At 52.5% G+C, this 16277-nt stretch overlaps 1 gene segment (V, D, J or C); it reads right to left on the bottom strand.

Annotated features, from left to right (window-relative positions):
* The window catches only part of LOC140427433 (Ig gamma-2C chain C region-like), a 61953-nt gene that overhangs the window by 40223 nt on the left and 5453 nt on the right, over window positions 1-16277 (bottom strand). The window contains 1 exon segment of the C gene segment in view: window positions 793-1110. Within this exon segment, the coding sequence occupies window positions 793-1110 (318 nt within the window).

Below are 16277 nucleotides of genomic sequence, written 5' to 3'. Positions count from 1 at the left end.
GGTGTAGTGGGTAGCGTCCCTCCCTCTGGGCCACAAGCTCTGGGTTCAAGTTCCTCTTCAGGATTCGATGGCCATGGAAGGTGTGTGCATACTGCGGCCAAACAGGTTGATTTTCAGTCTGTAAATCCTTCCAATTGAGACATGTTTGTTTGGACATGTGAGCTGCATGGGGAATGGCTTCAAAGACGTTTGCAAACATAACAAGAAGTCCTGTGACATGGACCACAAGTGTTGGGAGCATGTTGCCAGCGTTCTCCAGAGCTGATGGACGGCAGTGAAGGAGGGAGTGAAAAGAGGCAAAGAGAAGAGACGCTGTGGCTGTCAAGACATGAGGCGACACCGCAAAGAGAGAGCCAGACGCTGCCAACAATCGGCGACCGACTGGCACATACCCATCATCTCGCAAGACAGGGAAGCTAAGAAGAAGAGATCCCTCCAATAGGCCTGATTGCAGGCAGTAAAAAGCGGGTTAGCCATACTGCAGAAGGCAACAGCAAACCACTGTTGTATTTTGCCAAACATAAACATGCGCCAATCAAATGGAAGCCCACGGTCACCAATCCCCTCTGAGGGCACCGTACTTGAAGGAGTAGGACAATTCCATGCTTAACTGGACTCAGACCTTTTAGAAAGTGAAAGAATTTTGAGGGGAAAGAAGTGATTGGCAGGAAGGAGAAAGTGAAATCTTTGGAAAAAACTGAAAGTAAAATTGCGTTTGGTTTTAGAACATTTAATGTTAATTAAAATATATGGAGTAAATAGTTAAAGACAATTAGGCTACAGTGTCCTTACCATTTATTTTCCTCAAACTGTGCCTCATAGGAAATGATAGTGAAACATGTTGAATTTCACAGGTGTACACAGAGCCAGTCTCCCACTCATCTACAGCAACTGTTAACTCACTCCTGGAAGTATAGCTCCCATTTGTATTTAGAGCCGATGGTAGAGTTTGCGATCTGGAAGCTGCTTTAACCTGGCTATTGACAAGCCACCGAAAGAAAATGCTTTCAGGATAAAATCCAACAGCCAGACACACAATTGTTGATGTCTTCTTCACATCAATCTCTTCAAAGGTTGGTGGCAAAACATAGATGGATGGCGGAATCGGGTCTAAATGAATAGAGACGGTTAATGGTCAAAGTAGTATTTTACAGAACTTAGATCATGGTAAAAGAAAAACATACATTTACATACCATCTCTTCAGAACATCCCGAAGCACATCAGAACAAGTGAAGGCATTTGTTGACAAATGTGGGATTTTAATTTGCACACAGTGAAATCCCACAAATAATAATGGGAAGAATGTTTAGTGGTAGCTCAAGAAAATAAAATCTTATTGGTTTGAATGATTATTCCAATACTAAACTTCGGTATAAATAATAAAGCAATATTTTCTAGGCGGCTTCTGTATGTCATAGTAACATAATAGCAGTTCCAAGCAAGGGAAGGTCTTGGTTCCGTCTAGTTTATCAATTCAGTATTCCTATGCTGCATTTCAAACAACCCTGAATCACATATGTAGAGATGGAACTGCCGCACTTTCTTAAAACCGATGCAGGTTTCTTGTTCCACCATGCATGCCAGTAATCTATTCTACATGCTTGCACTCGTAAAGAAGAAGGTTCCTCCTGCATTCCCCTTTTTATGTTGTCCTTAATTTGTACATGTGACCTTGTGCTTTAATCCTGTGCATGACAGATAAAGTTACTTGGACTCAATTAGTTCAAACCTTTCCTAATTTTAAACATTGTTTTCAATTAGCAACAACGCATTATGAATAGCATCAAAATATACTTATGGTGCAAGTAGATTATGTGAGTGAATCAATCATTTTTTCAGTTGGCACAGAAAGGGGAATTCTCTTCAGACACATTTCCCATTTTTAAAAATGTTTTACACAAAGAACCGTATTTATTTATGTATTTAATTTAAAGTACCCAATTCTGTTTTTTCCAATTAAGGGACAATTTCGCATGGCCAATCCACCTACCATGCACATCTTTGGCTTATGGGGATGAGACACGGGGAGAACGTGCAAACATCATATGAACAGTACCCAGGGCCGGGATCCAACCTGGGTCTTCGGCGTCATGAGGCAGCAGTGCGCCACCGTACCGTTAATAACGACACGAGAATGTGGAATGGTAAATGAAGGCTTTAATAAGCAGAGAAATAGCCAGCTACAGAGATGGGTGCTCACTGAGTGCTGCCTACAGGGCGTCACCTTATATACGGCTCCCTGGTGGGCGGAGCCAGAGGCGGAGTCCCCCAGGGTTCCAAACCCGGTCTTAAAGGGGCATCACCTACATGGTGTTAAGGGTACAGTAACCATTCATTACAGTATTGAAGCATCTCAGAGTACAACGTGATGCATGAAGAAAACCTGAACATTATCACACTTTCTGTGATGACCATTTTGAAATGTTTATCATAATTATTAGCCTCACAAGTAGGCTTACGTTAACACTGCAATGAAGTTACTGTGAAAAGCCCCAAGTCGTCACATTCCGGCGCCTGTTCGGGTACACTGAGGGAGAATTCAGAATGTCCAAATTACCGAACAGCACGTCTTTCGGGACTTGTGGGGGGAAACCGGAGCAGCCGGAGGAAACCCACGCAGACACGGGGAGAATGGGTAGACTGCACACAGACAATGACCCAAGACGGGAATCGAACCCGGGTCCATGGCGCTGTGAAGCAACAGTGCTAACCAGTGTGCTACCGTGCTGCCCCATTGTAATGTTCTTTCAGATACTTTACAAATAAAGTATAATTATGCAAAATGAAAATGATTGCCAGCCAGGCCAAAGGGCCAGGCAGATAGTGCAGGAGTCCCTGAGAGAGTCCTGCTCTCTAGCTGGTATTGAGCTAGTAGTTGTCAATAATTAATATGTAAGAGTGGGTGGGGGAGGGTAAGGTCAGCAGGGAGCCTTCTTCCTCGAGCTGAGGAGTGGGGGGAGAGGAGGTCATTGGTAGGCGCCTTTGGGCAGGGGCTGTCACGCTAGCAGGTGTTGCTGGTGAATGGAAGTGAGGTGGTGGGGAAGAAGGTTGAGAGCGGTGGCCGGGTTGGGGAGGGGGCGGGGGGTGAAGGGGGAAGGGGGGGAGGTTGTTGCGACGTGGCAGGGGGTGAGAGATGACATGGTCAGGAGTGGAGAAGGGGGTCATCTGGGATGGGCTAGGTATAGGGTGCAATTAAAGGGGTGGGCGGCAAGTGGGGAAGATGATGGACAGTAGAGGGGAATGGAGGCGTAAGCCTCCGGTAAGGCTGGTAACGTGGAACGTCCGGGGACGGAATGGGCCGGTTAAAAGGTTGTGGGTCTTCACATCTCAGGAGCTTAAAAGCGTGGGTGGTCTTTCTGCAGGAAATTGGGATGATGTGGGCTTTATGAAGGGGTTGTTGGCAGCGATCCCAGATTTGGCCACGCACCAGTTGATCATGGGAGGCAATTTTAACTGTGTCCTGGAGTCGAGGGTGGATAGGTCGAACCCCAGGTCGATAGGTAGGGTACGAATGGCAAGGGAGCTGGGGGGGTTTATGGAGAGAATGGGTATGGTGGATCCATGGCACTTTCAGAACCCAGGGGGAAGGGAGTATTCCTTCTTTTCACACGTCTATAAGGTGTATTCGAGGATTGATTACTTTGTAGTGAATCTGGGATTTTGGTTGGGGTGGAGGGGGCAGAGTATGCAGGGATAGTTATCTCGGACCATGCATCCACTGGCTGGAGATTCGGTTTTGATTGGGACGAGAGCAGAGGCCGGGTTGGAGGTTTGATTCTTGATTCGGGGTTGTTGGCGGATGGAGGTGATTGTGATAACGTGCGGGCGGTGATTAAGGAGTATGGAGCTGAAACAGAATGGGGCAGTGTCGGCGGCCATTTTTTGGGAAGTACTGAAGGAAGTGGTCCGGGGGGGGGGAAATTATTTTGTTTAAGGCTCATGAGGATAGGGAAAGGAGGGAGGAACATGACCGTCTCATGAGCGAGATAGAGGAGGTGGTGATGCATTATCAATTACCACAAAGACGAGAATAGTGGAACAATCGAGGCTTTATTGAGCAAGATGTTGTGCCTCCTGTAGCTGGAACCAGAATGGCTGCAGCACAGGAGAGCACACACATTTATACGCCGCCTACTGGGTGGAGCCAGCAGGCAGGGATTTACCCCTGTACCTCTAATATAATGCCGTAATACATGTAATATACTACTAGTGGTGACTACCACATTCACCCCCTGTTAAAAAAAAGAGTCCGGCGGGTGTGGTGGAAAACATTACAAGTTAAGTGTGTCGGGGGCCTTGACCCTCCTCTGTGATCGCCTCAGTCCTGGTGGTGATGTGGGCACCGACTTGGTCACCTGTGACTCCGGGAGCGTGTTGTCCTCGTCTTCGTCACCCCTTAGTGGAACCAGTGGGAGGACGGAGCCTGCTGGGGCGGGGCTGCGGTGAGGTTCGCTGGGGGGAGGGTGAGTGGCGCAGGGGCGAAAGAGGCAACCGGGGGGGGGGTCAGGTCGTGGGTCGTGGGTGGGGATCCAGCGGGTGCCAGGTCCCAGAGGGAGACTGTGTTCTGGCGCCCGTCGGGGTGTGCCACGTACTGCGGGTTCACATGTAGGAGGTGTACTTTCTCGACCAAGGGGTCTGACTTATGGGTCCACACATGCTTCCGAAGGAGGATGGGTCCAGGAACTGTCAGCCATGTTGGGAGCGAGACCCCGGAGGTGGACTTCCTGGGGAAGGCAAACACACGTTCGTGAGGGATCTCGTTAGTTGCGGTGCAGAGGAGCAATCGGATGGAGTGGAGCACGTCGGGGACGACCTCCCGCTAACGGGAGACCGGGAGATATTTAGACCGCAGGGCCAGCAGGGTGGCCTTCCAGACTGTCCCATTCTCCCTCTCCACCTGTCCGTTTCCCCGGGCGTTGTAGCTGGTCGTCCTGCTCGGGGCAATTCCCTTGCTGTGCAGGAACTGACGCAGCTCATCGCTCATAAAAGAGGATCCCCGATCGCTGTGGATGTAGATGGGGAAACCGAACAGAGTGAAGATGCTGTGCAAGGCTTTAATTTCCGTGGCAGAAGTCATATCGGGGCACGGGATGGCAAAAGGGAACCAGGAGTACTCATCAATCACATTCAGAAAGTACGTGTTGCAGTCGGTGGAGGGGAAGGGCCCTTTGAAGTCCACGCTGAGGCATTCAAAAGGGCGGGAGGCCTTCACCAGGTGCGCTCGATCTAGCTGGTAGAAGTGCGGCTTGCACTCTGCGCATACCTGGCAGTCTCTGGTGACGGTCCTGACCTCCTCAATGGAGTACGGCAGGTTGCGGGCCTTGATGAAAAGGAAGAACCGGGTGACCCCCGGGTGGCAGAGGTCATAGTGGAGAGCCCGGAGTCTGTCCACTTGTGCGCTAACACATGTACTGCGGGATAGGGCGTCAGGGGGCTTGTTGAGCTTCCGCGGGCGATACAACATCTCGTAATTATAGGTGGAGAGCTCGATCCTCCACCTCAATTTCTTGTCATTTTTGACCTTGCCCCGCTGTGTGTTATTGAACATGAAGGCAACCGACCGTTGGTCAGTGAGGAGAGTGAATCTCCTGCCGGCCAGGTAATGCCTCCAATGTCGCACAGCTTCCACAATGGCTTGGGCCTCCTTTTCTTTTTTGTTTTTTGCCTTCCTTTTTTTTTTATTAAATATTTTATTGAAAATTTTTGGTCAACCAACACAGTACATTGTGCATCCTTTACACAATATTATAACAACACAAATAACAATGACCTATATTATAAACAAAAAATGAATAAATAATAAATAACAAAAATGAAAACTAGCCCTAATTGGCAACTGCCTTATCACAAGTAACACTCTCCAAAAATATAATTTAACAGTCCAATATATAATTATCTGTAGCAACGACCTATACATATTATACAGTATATATTAACATCCCTGAGAGTCCTTCTGGTTCCTCCCCCCCCCCCCCTCCCCCCCCCCCCCCCCCACCCCTCCCCCCCCCCCCCCACCCCCCCCCGATCCTGGGCTGCTGCTGCTGCCTTCTTTTTCCCATTCCGTCTTTCTTTCTGCGAGGTATTCGACGAACGGTTGCCACCGCCTGGTGAACCCTTGAGCCGACCCCCTTAGGACGAACTTAATCCGCTCTAGCTTTATAAACCCCGCCATGTCATTTATCCAGGTCTCCACCCCCGGGGGCTTGGCTTCTTTCCACATTAGCAATATCCTGCGCCGGGCTACTAGGGACGCACAGGCCAAAACATCGGCCTCTCTCGCCTCCTGCACTCCTGGCTCTTGTGCAACCCCAAATATAGCCAACCCCCAGCTTGGTTCGACCCGGACTCCTACTACTTTTGAAAGCACCTTTGTCACCCCCATCCAAAACCCCTGTAGTGCCGGGCATGACCAAAACATATGGGTATGATTCGCTGGGCTTCTCGAGCACCTCGCACACCTATCCTCCACCCCAAAAAATTTACTGAGCCGTGCTCCAGTCATATGTGCCCTGTGTAATACCTTAAACTGAATCAGGCTTAGCCTGGCACACGAGGACGACGAGTTTACCCTGCTTAGGGCATCTGCCCACAGCCCCTCCTCGATCTCCTCCCCCAGCTCTTCTTCCCATTTCCCTTTTAGTTCATCTACCATAGTCTCCCCTTCGTCCCTCATTTCCCTATATATATCTGACACCTTACCATCCCCCACCCATGTCTTTGAGATCACTCTGTCCTGCACCTCTTGTGTCGGGAGCTGCGGGAATTCCCTCACCTGTTGCCTCGCAAAAGCCCTCAGTTGCATATACCTGAATGCATTCCCTTGGGGCAACCCATATTTCTCGGTCAGCGCTCCCAGACTCGCGAACTTCCCATCCACAAACAGATCTTTCAGTTGCGTTATTCCTGCTCTTTGCCACATTCCATATCCCCCATCCATTCCCCCCGGGGCAAACCTATGGTTGTTTCTTATCGGGGACCCCCCGAAGGCTCCAGTCTTTCCCCTATGCCGTCTCCACTGTCCCCAAATCTTCAGTGTAGCCACCACCACCGGGCTTGTGGTGTAGTTCCTCGGTGAGAACGGCAATGGGGCTGTCACCATAGCCTGTAGGCTAGTCCCCCTACAGGACGCCCTCTCTAATCTCTTCCACGCCGCTCCCTCCTCCTCTCCCATCCACTTACTCACCATTGAAATATTAGCGGCCCAATAATACTCACATAGGCTCGGTAGTGCCAGCCCCCCTCTATCCCTGCTACGCTGTAAGAATCCCTTCCTCACTCTCGGGGTCTTCCCGGCCCACACAAAACCCATGATGCTCTTTTCAATCCTTTTAAAAAAAGCCTTTGTGATCACCACCGGGAGGCACTGAAACACAAAGAGGAATCTCGGGAGGACCACCATCTTAACCGCCTGCACCCTCCCTGCCATTGACAGGGATACCATATCCCATCTCTTGAAATCCTCCTCCATCTGTTCCACCAACCGCGTTAAATTTAACCTATGCAATGTGCCCCAATTCTTAGCTATCTGGATCCCCAGGTAACGAAAGTCCCTTGTTACCTTCCTCAACGGTAGGTCCTCTATTTCTCTACTCTGCTCCCCTGGATGCACCACAAACAACTCACTTTTCCCCATGTTCAATTTATACCCTGAAAAATCCCCAAACTCCCCAAGTATCCGCATTATTTCTGGCATCCCCTCCGCCGGGTCCGCCACGTATAGTAGCAAATCGTCCGCATACAAAGATACCCGGTGCTCATCTCCTCCCCTAAGTACTCCCCTCCACTTCTTGGAACCCCTCAACGCTATCGCCAGGGGCTCAATCGCCAGTGCAAACAATAATGGGGACAGAGGGCATCCCTGCCTTGTCCCTCTATGGAGCCGAAAATATGCAGATCCCCGTCCATTCGTGACCACGCTCGCCACTGGGGCCCTATACAACAGCTGCACCCATCTAACATACCCCTCTCCAAAACCAAATCTCCTCAACACCTCCCACAAATAATCCCACTCCACTCTATCAAATGCTTTCTCGGCATCCATCGCCACTACTATCTCCGTTTCTCCCTCTGGTGGGGCCATCATCATTACCCCTAACAACCTCCGTATATTCGTGTTCAGCTGTCTCCCCTTCACAAACCCAGTTTGGTCCTCGTGGACCACCCCCGGGACACATTCCTCTATTCTCATTGCCATTACCTTGGCCAGGACCTTGGCATCTACATTTAGGAGGGAAATAGGTCTATAGGACCCGCATTGTAGCGGGTCCTTTTCCTTCTTTAAGAGAAGCGATATCGTTGCTTCAGACATAGTCGGGGGCAGTTGTCCCCTTTCCTTTGCCTCATTAAAGGTCCTCGTCAGTACCGGGGTGAGCAGGTCCACATATTTTCGATAAAATTCGACTGGGAATCCATCCGGTCCCGGGGCCTTTCCCGCCTGCATGCTCCTAATTCCTTTCACCACTTCTTCTACCTCGATCTGTGCTCCCAGTCCCACCCTTTCCTGCTCTTCCACCTTGGGAAATTCCAGCCGATCCAAGAAGCCCATCATTCTCTCCCTCCCATCCGGGGGTTGAGCTTCATATAATTTTTTATAAAATGTCTTGAACACTCCATTCACTCTCTCCGCTCCCCGCTCCATCTCTCCTTCCTCATCCCTCACTCCCCCTATTTCCCTCGCTGCTCCCCTTTTCCTCAATTGGTGTGCCAGCAACCTGCTCGCCTTCTCCCTTTATTCGTACTGTACACCCTGTGCCTTCCTCCATTGTGCCTCTGCAGTGCCTGTAGTCAGCAAGTCAAATTCTACATGTAGCCTTTGCCTTTCCCTGTACAGTCCCTCCTCCGGTGCTTCCGCATATTGTCTGTCCACCCTCAAAAGTTCTTGCAGCAACCGCTCCCGTTCCTTACTCTCCTGCTTCCCTTTATGTGCCCTTATTGATATCAGCTCCCCTCTAACCACCGCCTTCAACGCCTCCCAGACCACTCCCACCTGGACCTCCCCATTATCATTGAGTTCCAAGTACTTTTCAATGCACCCCCTCACCCTCAGACACACCCCCTCATCTGCCATTAGTCCCATGTCCATTCTCCAGGGTGGGCGCCCTCCTGTTTCCTCCCCTATCTCCAAGTCCACCCAGTGTGGAGCGTGATCCGAAATGGCTATAGCCGTATACTCCGTTCCCCTCACCTTCGGGATCAATGCCCTACCCAGCACAAAAAAGTCTATTCGCGAGTAGACTTTATGGACGTAGGAGAAAAACGAGAACTCCTTACTCCTAGGTCTGCTAAATCTCCACGGGTCTACACCTCCCATCTGCTCCATAAAATCTTTAAGTACCTTGGCTGCTGCCGGCCTCCTTCCAGTCCTGGACTTCGACCTATCCAGCCCTGGTTCCAACACCGTATTAAAATCTCCCCCCATTATCAGCTTTCCCATCTCTAGGTCCGGAATGCGTCCTAGCATCCGCCTCATAAAATTGGCATCATCCCAGTTCGGGGCATATACGTTTACCAAAACCACCGTCTCCCCCTGTAGTTTGCCACTCACCATCACGTATCTGCCCCCGTTATCCGCCACTATAGTCTTTGTCTCGAACATTACCCGCTTCCCCACTAATATAGCCACCCCCCTGTTTTTCGCATCTAGCCCCGAATGGAACACCTGCCCCACCCATCCTTTGCGTAGCCTAACCTGGTCTATTAGTTTCAGGTGCGTTTCCTGTAACATAACCACATCTGCCTTAAGTTTCTTAAGGTGTGCGAGTACCCGTGCCCTCTTTATCGGCCCGTTCAGCCCTCTCACGTTCCACGTGATCAGCCGAGTTGGGGGGCTTCCTACCCCCCCCGCCTTGTCGATTAGCCATCACCTTTTTCCAGCTCCTCACCCGGTTCCCACGCAGCTGTATCTCCCCCAGGCGGTGCCCCCCCGCCCATCCTCTCCCATACCAGCTCCCCCCTCTCCCCAGCAGCAGCAACCCAGTAATTCCCCCCTCCCAACTCCCCCCCCCCCGCTAGATCCCCCGCTAGCGTAATTACTCCCCCCATGTTGCTCCCAGAAGTCAGCAAACTCTGGCTGACCTCGGCTTCCCCCCGTGACCTCGGCTCGCACCGTGCGACGCCCCCTCCTTCCTGCTTCTCTATTCCCGCCATGATTATCATAGCGCGGGAACCAAGCCCGCGCTTCTCCCTTGGCCCCGCCCCTAATGGCCAACGCCCCATCTCCTCCACCTCCCCTCCTCCCCCCATCACCACCTGTGGGAGAGAGAAAAGTTACCACATCGCAGGATTAGTACATAAAACCCCTCTTTGCCCCCCACATTCGCCCCACCACTTTGTTCGAACGTTCTTTTTAATAACCCACTCATTCCAGTTTTTCTTCCACAATAAAAGTCCACCCTTGCATCCGCCGTCTCAAAGTAGTGGTGCCTCCCTCGATATGTGACCCACAGTCTTGCCGGTTGCAGCATTCCAAATTTTATCTTCTTTTTATGAAGCACCGCCTTGGCCCGATTAAAGCTCGCCCTCCTTCTCGCCACCTCCGCACTCCAGTCTTGATAAACGCGGATCACCGCGTTCTCCCATTTACTGCTCCGAGTTTTCTTCGCCCATCTAAGGACCATTTCTCTATCCTTAAAGCGGAGGAATCTCACCACTATGGCTCTGGGAATTTCTCCTGCTCTCGGTCCTCGCGCCATCACTCGCTATGCTCCCTCCACCTCCAACGGACCCGCCGGGGCCTCCACTCCCATTAACGAGTGCAGCATCGTGCTCACATATGCCCCGACGTCCGCTCCCTCCACACCTTCAGGAAGACCAAGAATCCTCAGGTTGTTCCTCCTTGCGTTGTTTTCCAGTGCCTCCAACCTTTCCACACATTGTTTCTGATGTGCCTCCTGCGTCTCCGTCTTCACCACCAGGCCCTGTATATGGACCTCATTCTCGGCTGCCTTTGCCTTCACGACCCGAAGCTCCCGCTCCTGGGTCTTTTGTTCCTCCTTTAGCCCTTCGATCGCCTGTAGTATCGGGGCCAACAGCTCTTTCTTCATTTCCTTTTTGATCTCTTCCACACAGCATTTCAAGAACTCTTGTTGTTCAGGGCCCCACGTTAAACTGCCACCTTCCGACGCCATCTTGGTTTTTGCTTGCCTTCCTTGCCGCTGTTCTAAAGGATCCACTGCAATCTGGCCACTCTCTCCTCCTTTTTCCATCCGTATCCAGGGGGGATTCCCTTCTGGTTTACCGCACAGTGTTTTTAGCCGTCAAAATTGCCGTTGGGGCTCCTATCAAGAGCCCAAAAGTCCGTTTCACAGGGAGCTGCCGAAACGTGCGACTCAGCTGGTCATCGCCGCACCCGGAAGTCTCTCTTGGGCCTCCTTTTCGACAGACGATGCCGAATTTTGGAGGAATGGAGGGTGTGGGAAAAGAAGGCCACGGGCCTGCCCGCCTGGTTGAGGGTGGCGGCCAGAGCTACGTCCGATGCATCGCTCTCCACCTGGAAGGGGAGGGACTCGTCGACCGCGTGCATTGTGGCCGTGGCGATGTCTGCCTTGATGCGGTTGAAAGCCTGGTGGGCCTCAGCCACCAGGGGGAAAACTGTGGTCTGAATGAGTGGGCGGGCCTTGTCCATGTAATTAGGGACCCACTGAACGTAATAGGAGAAAAACCCCAGGCATCGTTTCAGGGCCTTGAGGCAGTGGGAGAGAGAGAATTCCAGGAGGGGGCGCATGCGGTCGGGGTCGGGCCCTAGGACTCCATTTAGACATAGCCAAGGATGGCTCAGCGGTTGGTGCGGAGCACGCATTTCTCCTTATTGTATGTGAGATTAGGAGTTTGACGATCTGGAGGAACTTTTGGAGGTTCGCGTCGTGGTCCTGCTGATCATGGCCGCAGATGTTGACGTATTCTAGGTACGGGAAGGTGGCCCGTAGTCCGTACCGGTCAACCATTAGGTCCATCTCTCGCTGGAAGACCGAGACCCCATTAGTGATGCCGAAGGGAACCCTAAGAAAGTGATAGAGGCGGCCATCTGTTTCGAACGCAGTGTATTGGCGGTCCTCCGAGCGGATGGGGAGCTGGTGGTCCACTGTGGAAAAGACTTGATACTGCGCAGTCTGATTGACCATGTCAGATATGCGTGGGAGGGGGTACGCGTCGAGCTGCATGTACCGATTGATGGTCTGACTGTAGCCGATGACCATCCTGTGATTCTCCCCAGTCTTCACTACCACCACTTGAGCTCTCCAGGGGCTGTTGCTGGCCTCAATGACCCCTTCCCGCAGAAGCCGTGGGACCACCGACCTGATGAAGGTCCTGTCCTGGGCACTGTACCGTCTGCTCCTGGAGGCGAGGGGTTTGCAATCCGGGATGAGGTTCGCCAACAGGGAAGGTGGGTCGACCTTAAGGGTCGTGAGGCCGCAGACGGTGAGGCGGGGTAGGGGTCCACTGAATTTTAAAGTTAGGCTTTGGAGATGGCATTAAAAATCCAGGCCAAGTAACAGGGCAGCGCAGAGGTGGGGGAGGAGGTAAAGGTGGAAGCTGCTGAACTCTACGCCTTGGACGGTGAGGGTCGCGATGCAGTACCCCCGGATTTCCACAGAATGGGATCAGGAGGCCAGGGAGATTTTCTGGGTGTACCGGGAGGGAGCAGCGCCTTACCGTAGTGGGGTGGATGAAGCTCTCTGTGCTCCCAGAGTCAAAAAGGCAGGTCGTCTCGTGCCCATCGATCTTCACCGTCGTCGTCACGGTCGCGAGGTTGCGGAGCCGGGACTGATCCAGGGTGATAGAGGCGAGCTGCGGCAGATGCTGGGAGGGCCCAGCTGGTCAGCGGTGGCGGAGGTAGCGGCGGGCGATGAACGGCCAGATGAGCAGTGGTCCTGAGATGCCGTCCAAAATGGCGCCGAAAATGGCGGCGCCCACAGGGCGCACATGGCGGGCGGCATCAAAGATGGCGGCGTCCATGTGGCTTGCGATGAGGAAGATGGCGGTGCCCCTGGGTCGCACGTGGGGGGTGTAGGAATGCCAGGCCTGGAAACAGCGGCGACCGAACGGGCCTGGCAAACATTAGCGAAGTGTCCGTTCTTCTCACACCCGTTGCAGGTCGCACTCCGCGCTGGGCAGCGCTGCCTGGGGTGTTTGTTTTGCCTGCAAAAATTACACTTGGGCCCCCCAGAGTTGGCTGGCAGCCGCGCGGAGCAGGCTTGCGGTGAGCTGGAGTCGGCAGCTGGTGGGGCCCACGATGCCCATGAGGGTGCCGCGCGGTCAGGGGCGTAGGACTGAACGTTACGGGAGGCCACTTCTAACGAGTTAGCGAGCTGCCTAGTTCCCGCAAGATCGAGCGTACCCCTGTCCAGTTCACTGGCGGACGTACGCAGACTTCATGCCCGTGACGTAAGCGTCTCTAATTAAAAGTTTGGTGTGCTGGACTGCCGAAACTGTCTGGCAGTCACAGTTCCTACCTAGGATGTGCAGGGCACGCCAGAAATCATCCAGAGACTCCCCGGGGTGTTGCTGTCTCGTGGCCAGGAGGTGCCTGGCCTATACTTGATTTACTGGTCGAACGTAATGTCCCTTCAGAGCTCCATCGCTTCGGAGTAGGTGGGCGCATCCCGGATGAGTGGAAAAATGTCCGGGCTCCCCCGTGAATAGACGGCTTGAAGCTTCAGCGAGTCCGAGGGTTCCTCAGCGGATGTTCGGAGGTAGCTTCCGAAGCAGGCTAGCCAGTGGTCAAAGGCGGACGTAGTGTTGGCTGCTTGAGGGCTCAGCTGCCGGCGATCAGGCTTGATGCGGAGATCCATCGTTTAAAAAATCTTGCTCAATAAATTGATGCACGATCAATTACCACAAAGACGAGAATAGTGGAACAATCGAGGCTTTATTGAGCAAGATGTTGTGCCTCCTGTAGCTGGAACTAGAATGGCTGCAGCACAGGAGAGCCCACACATTTATACGCAGCCTACTGGGCGGAGCTAGCAGGCAGGGATTTACCGTTGTACCTCTAATATAATGCCGTAATACATGTAATATACTATCCACTACAGGTGGATAGGGAGTATTCGAGGGTGCCCACCAAGGAGGGACAGGCTGACATTGGGGAGGGCGGTAGGACAACTGCGTAGGGCGAGACGGGTGCAATATGAGTATGGGGGGAAGGCGAGCCACATGCTGGTGCATTAGCTGCGGAGGCAGGCTGCATCCAGGGAAATATTGCAGATACGGACTGGGGCTGGGGATGTGGTGTCGGAGTCAGGCAAGATAAATGAGGCGTTTAGGGAATACTACCAGAGATTTTACGAAGCGGACCCGGGGGGGGGGGGGGGGGGGAGAAGGGGGACATGGGGCGGTTTCTGGACTATCTGGAATTTCCCCAGGTGGAGGAAGCAAAGAGGCAGACTTTGGAGAAGCCCCTCAGTCTGAGGGAGGTGCTGGATAGTATCAGGGGTATGAAGTCAGTGAGGGCCCCTGGGCCGGATGGGCACCCGGTGGAATATTATAAGGAGTTTACGACAGACCTGGAACCACATCTATTGGGGGGGTTTAATGAAGCGCTGGAGAAGGGGGAGTTGCCGGAGACGATGATGCAGGCAGTAATCACGTTAATCCCGAAAAAGGGAAAGGACCTGTTGGAATGTGGGTCGTATCGGCCCATATCACTGTTGAACACAGATGTGAAAGTATTGGCTAAGTTGTTGGTGGGGAGGATGGAGGATTGTGTCCTGGGGGTGGTTGCAGATGATCAAACAGGCTTCGTGAAGGGCAGGCAGCTCGCGCGTAATATAAGGCCGCTGTTGAATGTGGTGATGAATCCGTCTGGGGCTCGGGTACCGGTGATGGTGGTGTGCATAGACGCGGAGAAAGCAGTTGATCGGGTGGAGTGGTGGTACTTGTTCAAGGTTTTGGGAAGGTTCGGGTTTCGGCTGCGATTTGTGGCATGGCTGCGGTTGCTGTATGTGGCACCAAAGGCGAGGGTGAGGACGAATAATATGAGTTTGTGTAGCTTTGACTTACACAGGGGTGCCCGCTGTCGCCGTTATTGTTTGCGCTGGCTATAGAGCCATTGCTGATAGCTCTCAGGGGTTTGGAGGAGTGGCAGGGGATTATGAGGGGACAGAGGGAGCATCGGGTGCCACGCTCTGCCGATGAGCTGTTGCTGTATGTTTCGGATCCGCTGGAGAGTATGGGAAGGATTATGGGCCTGCTGTGGAGGTTTGGAAGGTTCCCGGGGTATAAACTGAATGTAGGGAAAAGCGAGGTTTTCCCAATGAATGAGCTGGGATGGCGGGCAAATTTAAGGGGGGTGCTCTTTACGGTAGCGAGGGATAGGTTTAAGTATTTGGGGATTCAGGTAGGGAATGGACGGGGCTCCATAAGTGGAACTTAACGAAGCTGGTGGAGGAAGCCAGGGAGCATCTTAAGAGGTGGGATACACTGCAGTTGACGTTGGCGGGGAGCGTCCAAGTGGTGAAAATGAATATTCTGCAGAAGTTCTTGTTTATTTTTCAGGCTCTCCCGATCTTCATACCAAAGGCATTTTTCGGAAATTGGCCACGATCATTTCGGACTTTGTATGGGCGGGGAAGGTGCCGAGGGTCGGGAGGATCTTGCTGCAGAGGCAGAGGCAGCAGAGGGGGCTGGCGTTGCCGAACCTGCTTCATTATTTGAGTGGCGAATGTGGATATGGTGCACTGATGGTGGGAAGGAGAAGGGGTAGAGCGGGTTAGGATTGAGGAGGAATCTTGTAAGGGGTCTAGTTTGAGGGCTATGGTGATGACAGCGATGCCAGTGGATCCGAGTAGCTATTCAGGGAGCCCAGTGGTGCAGTCCACGGTGAAGATATGGAATCAGTTGAGGCATTTTAGGGTGGAAGGGATGTCAGTGTTAATGCCGCTATACGTGAATCATGGGTTTGAGCCGGGAAGTGGGGGGTGGATAGTGTATACAGGAGGTGGAGGGAAGGGGGGCTGGCCAATGTGAGGGATCTGTATTTGGAGGAAGGATTCACCAGTCTGGAGGAGCTAAGGGAGAGGGTAGAGCTGCTGAGGGGGAGTGCAGGTTAGGGACTTTGTGCGAAAGGTCTGGAGGGGGTTCCTTAGATTGCCGGGATACACCCTGCTGGAGCAACTGCTGCTTCCGGAAGTGGAAGGGGAAGGAAGAATTGGGGATATACAAGTGGCAGGGGGAGCAGGGAGGCGAGCGGATGGTGAGGATCAAGGAGAAATGGGAAGGGGAGTTGGGAGGGGAGATCAATTGGGGAGTATGGAGTGAGGCACTGTGTAGGGTAAGT

Source organism: Scyliorhinus torazame, chromosome 7 (genome assembly GCF_047496885.1).
Source record: "Scyliorhinus torazame isolate Kashiwa2021f chromosome 7, sScyTor2.1, whole genome shotgun sequence".
In the NCBI taxonomy this organism is placed as follows: domain Eukaryota; kingdom Metazoa; phylum Chordata; class Chondrichthyes; order Carcharhiniformes; family Scyliorhinidae; genus Scyliorhinus; species Scyliorhinus torazame.
This window is presented reverse-complemented; position numbering and strand designations above follow the sequence as displayed.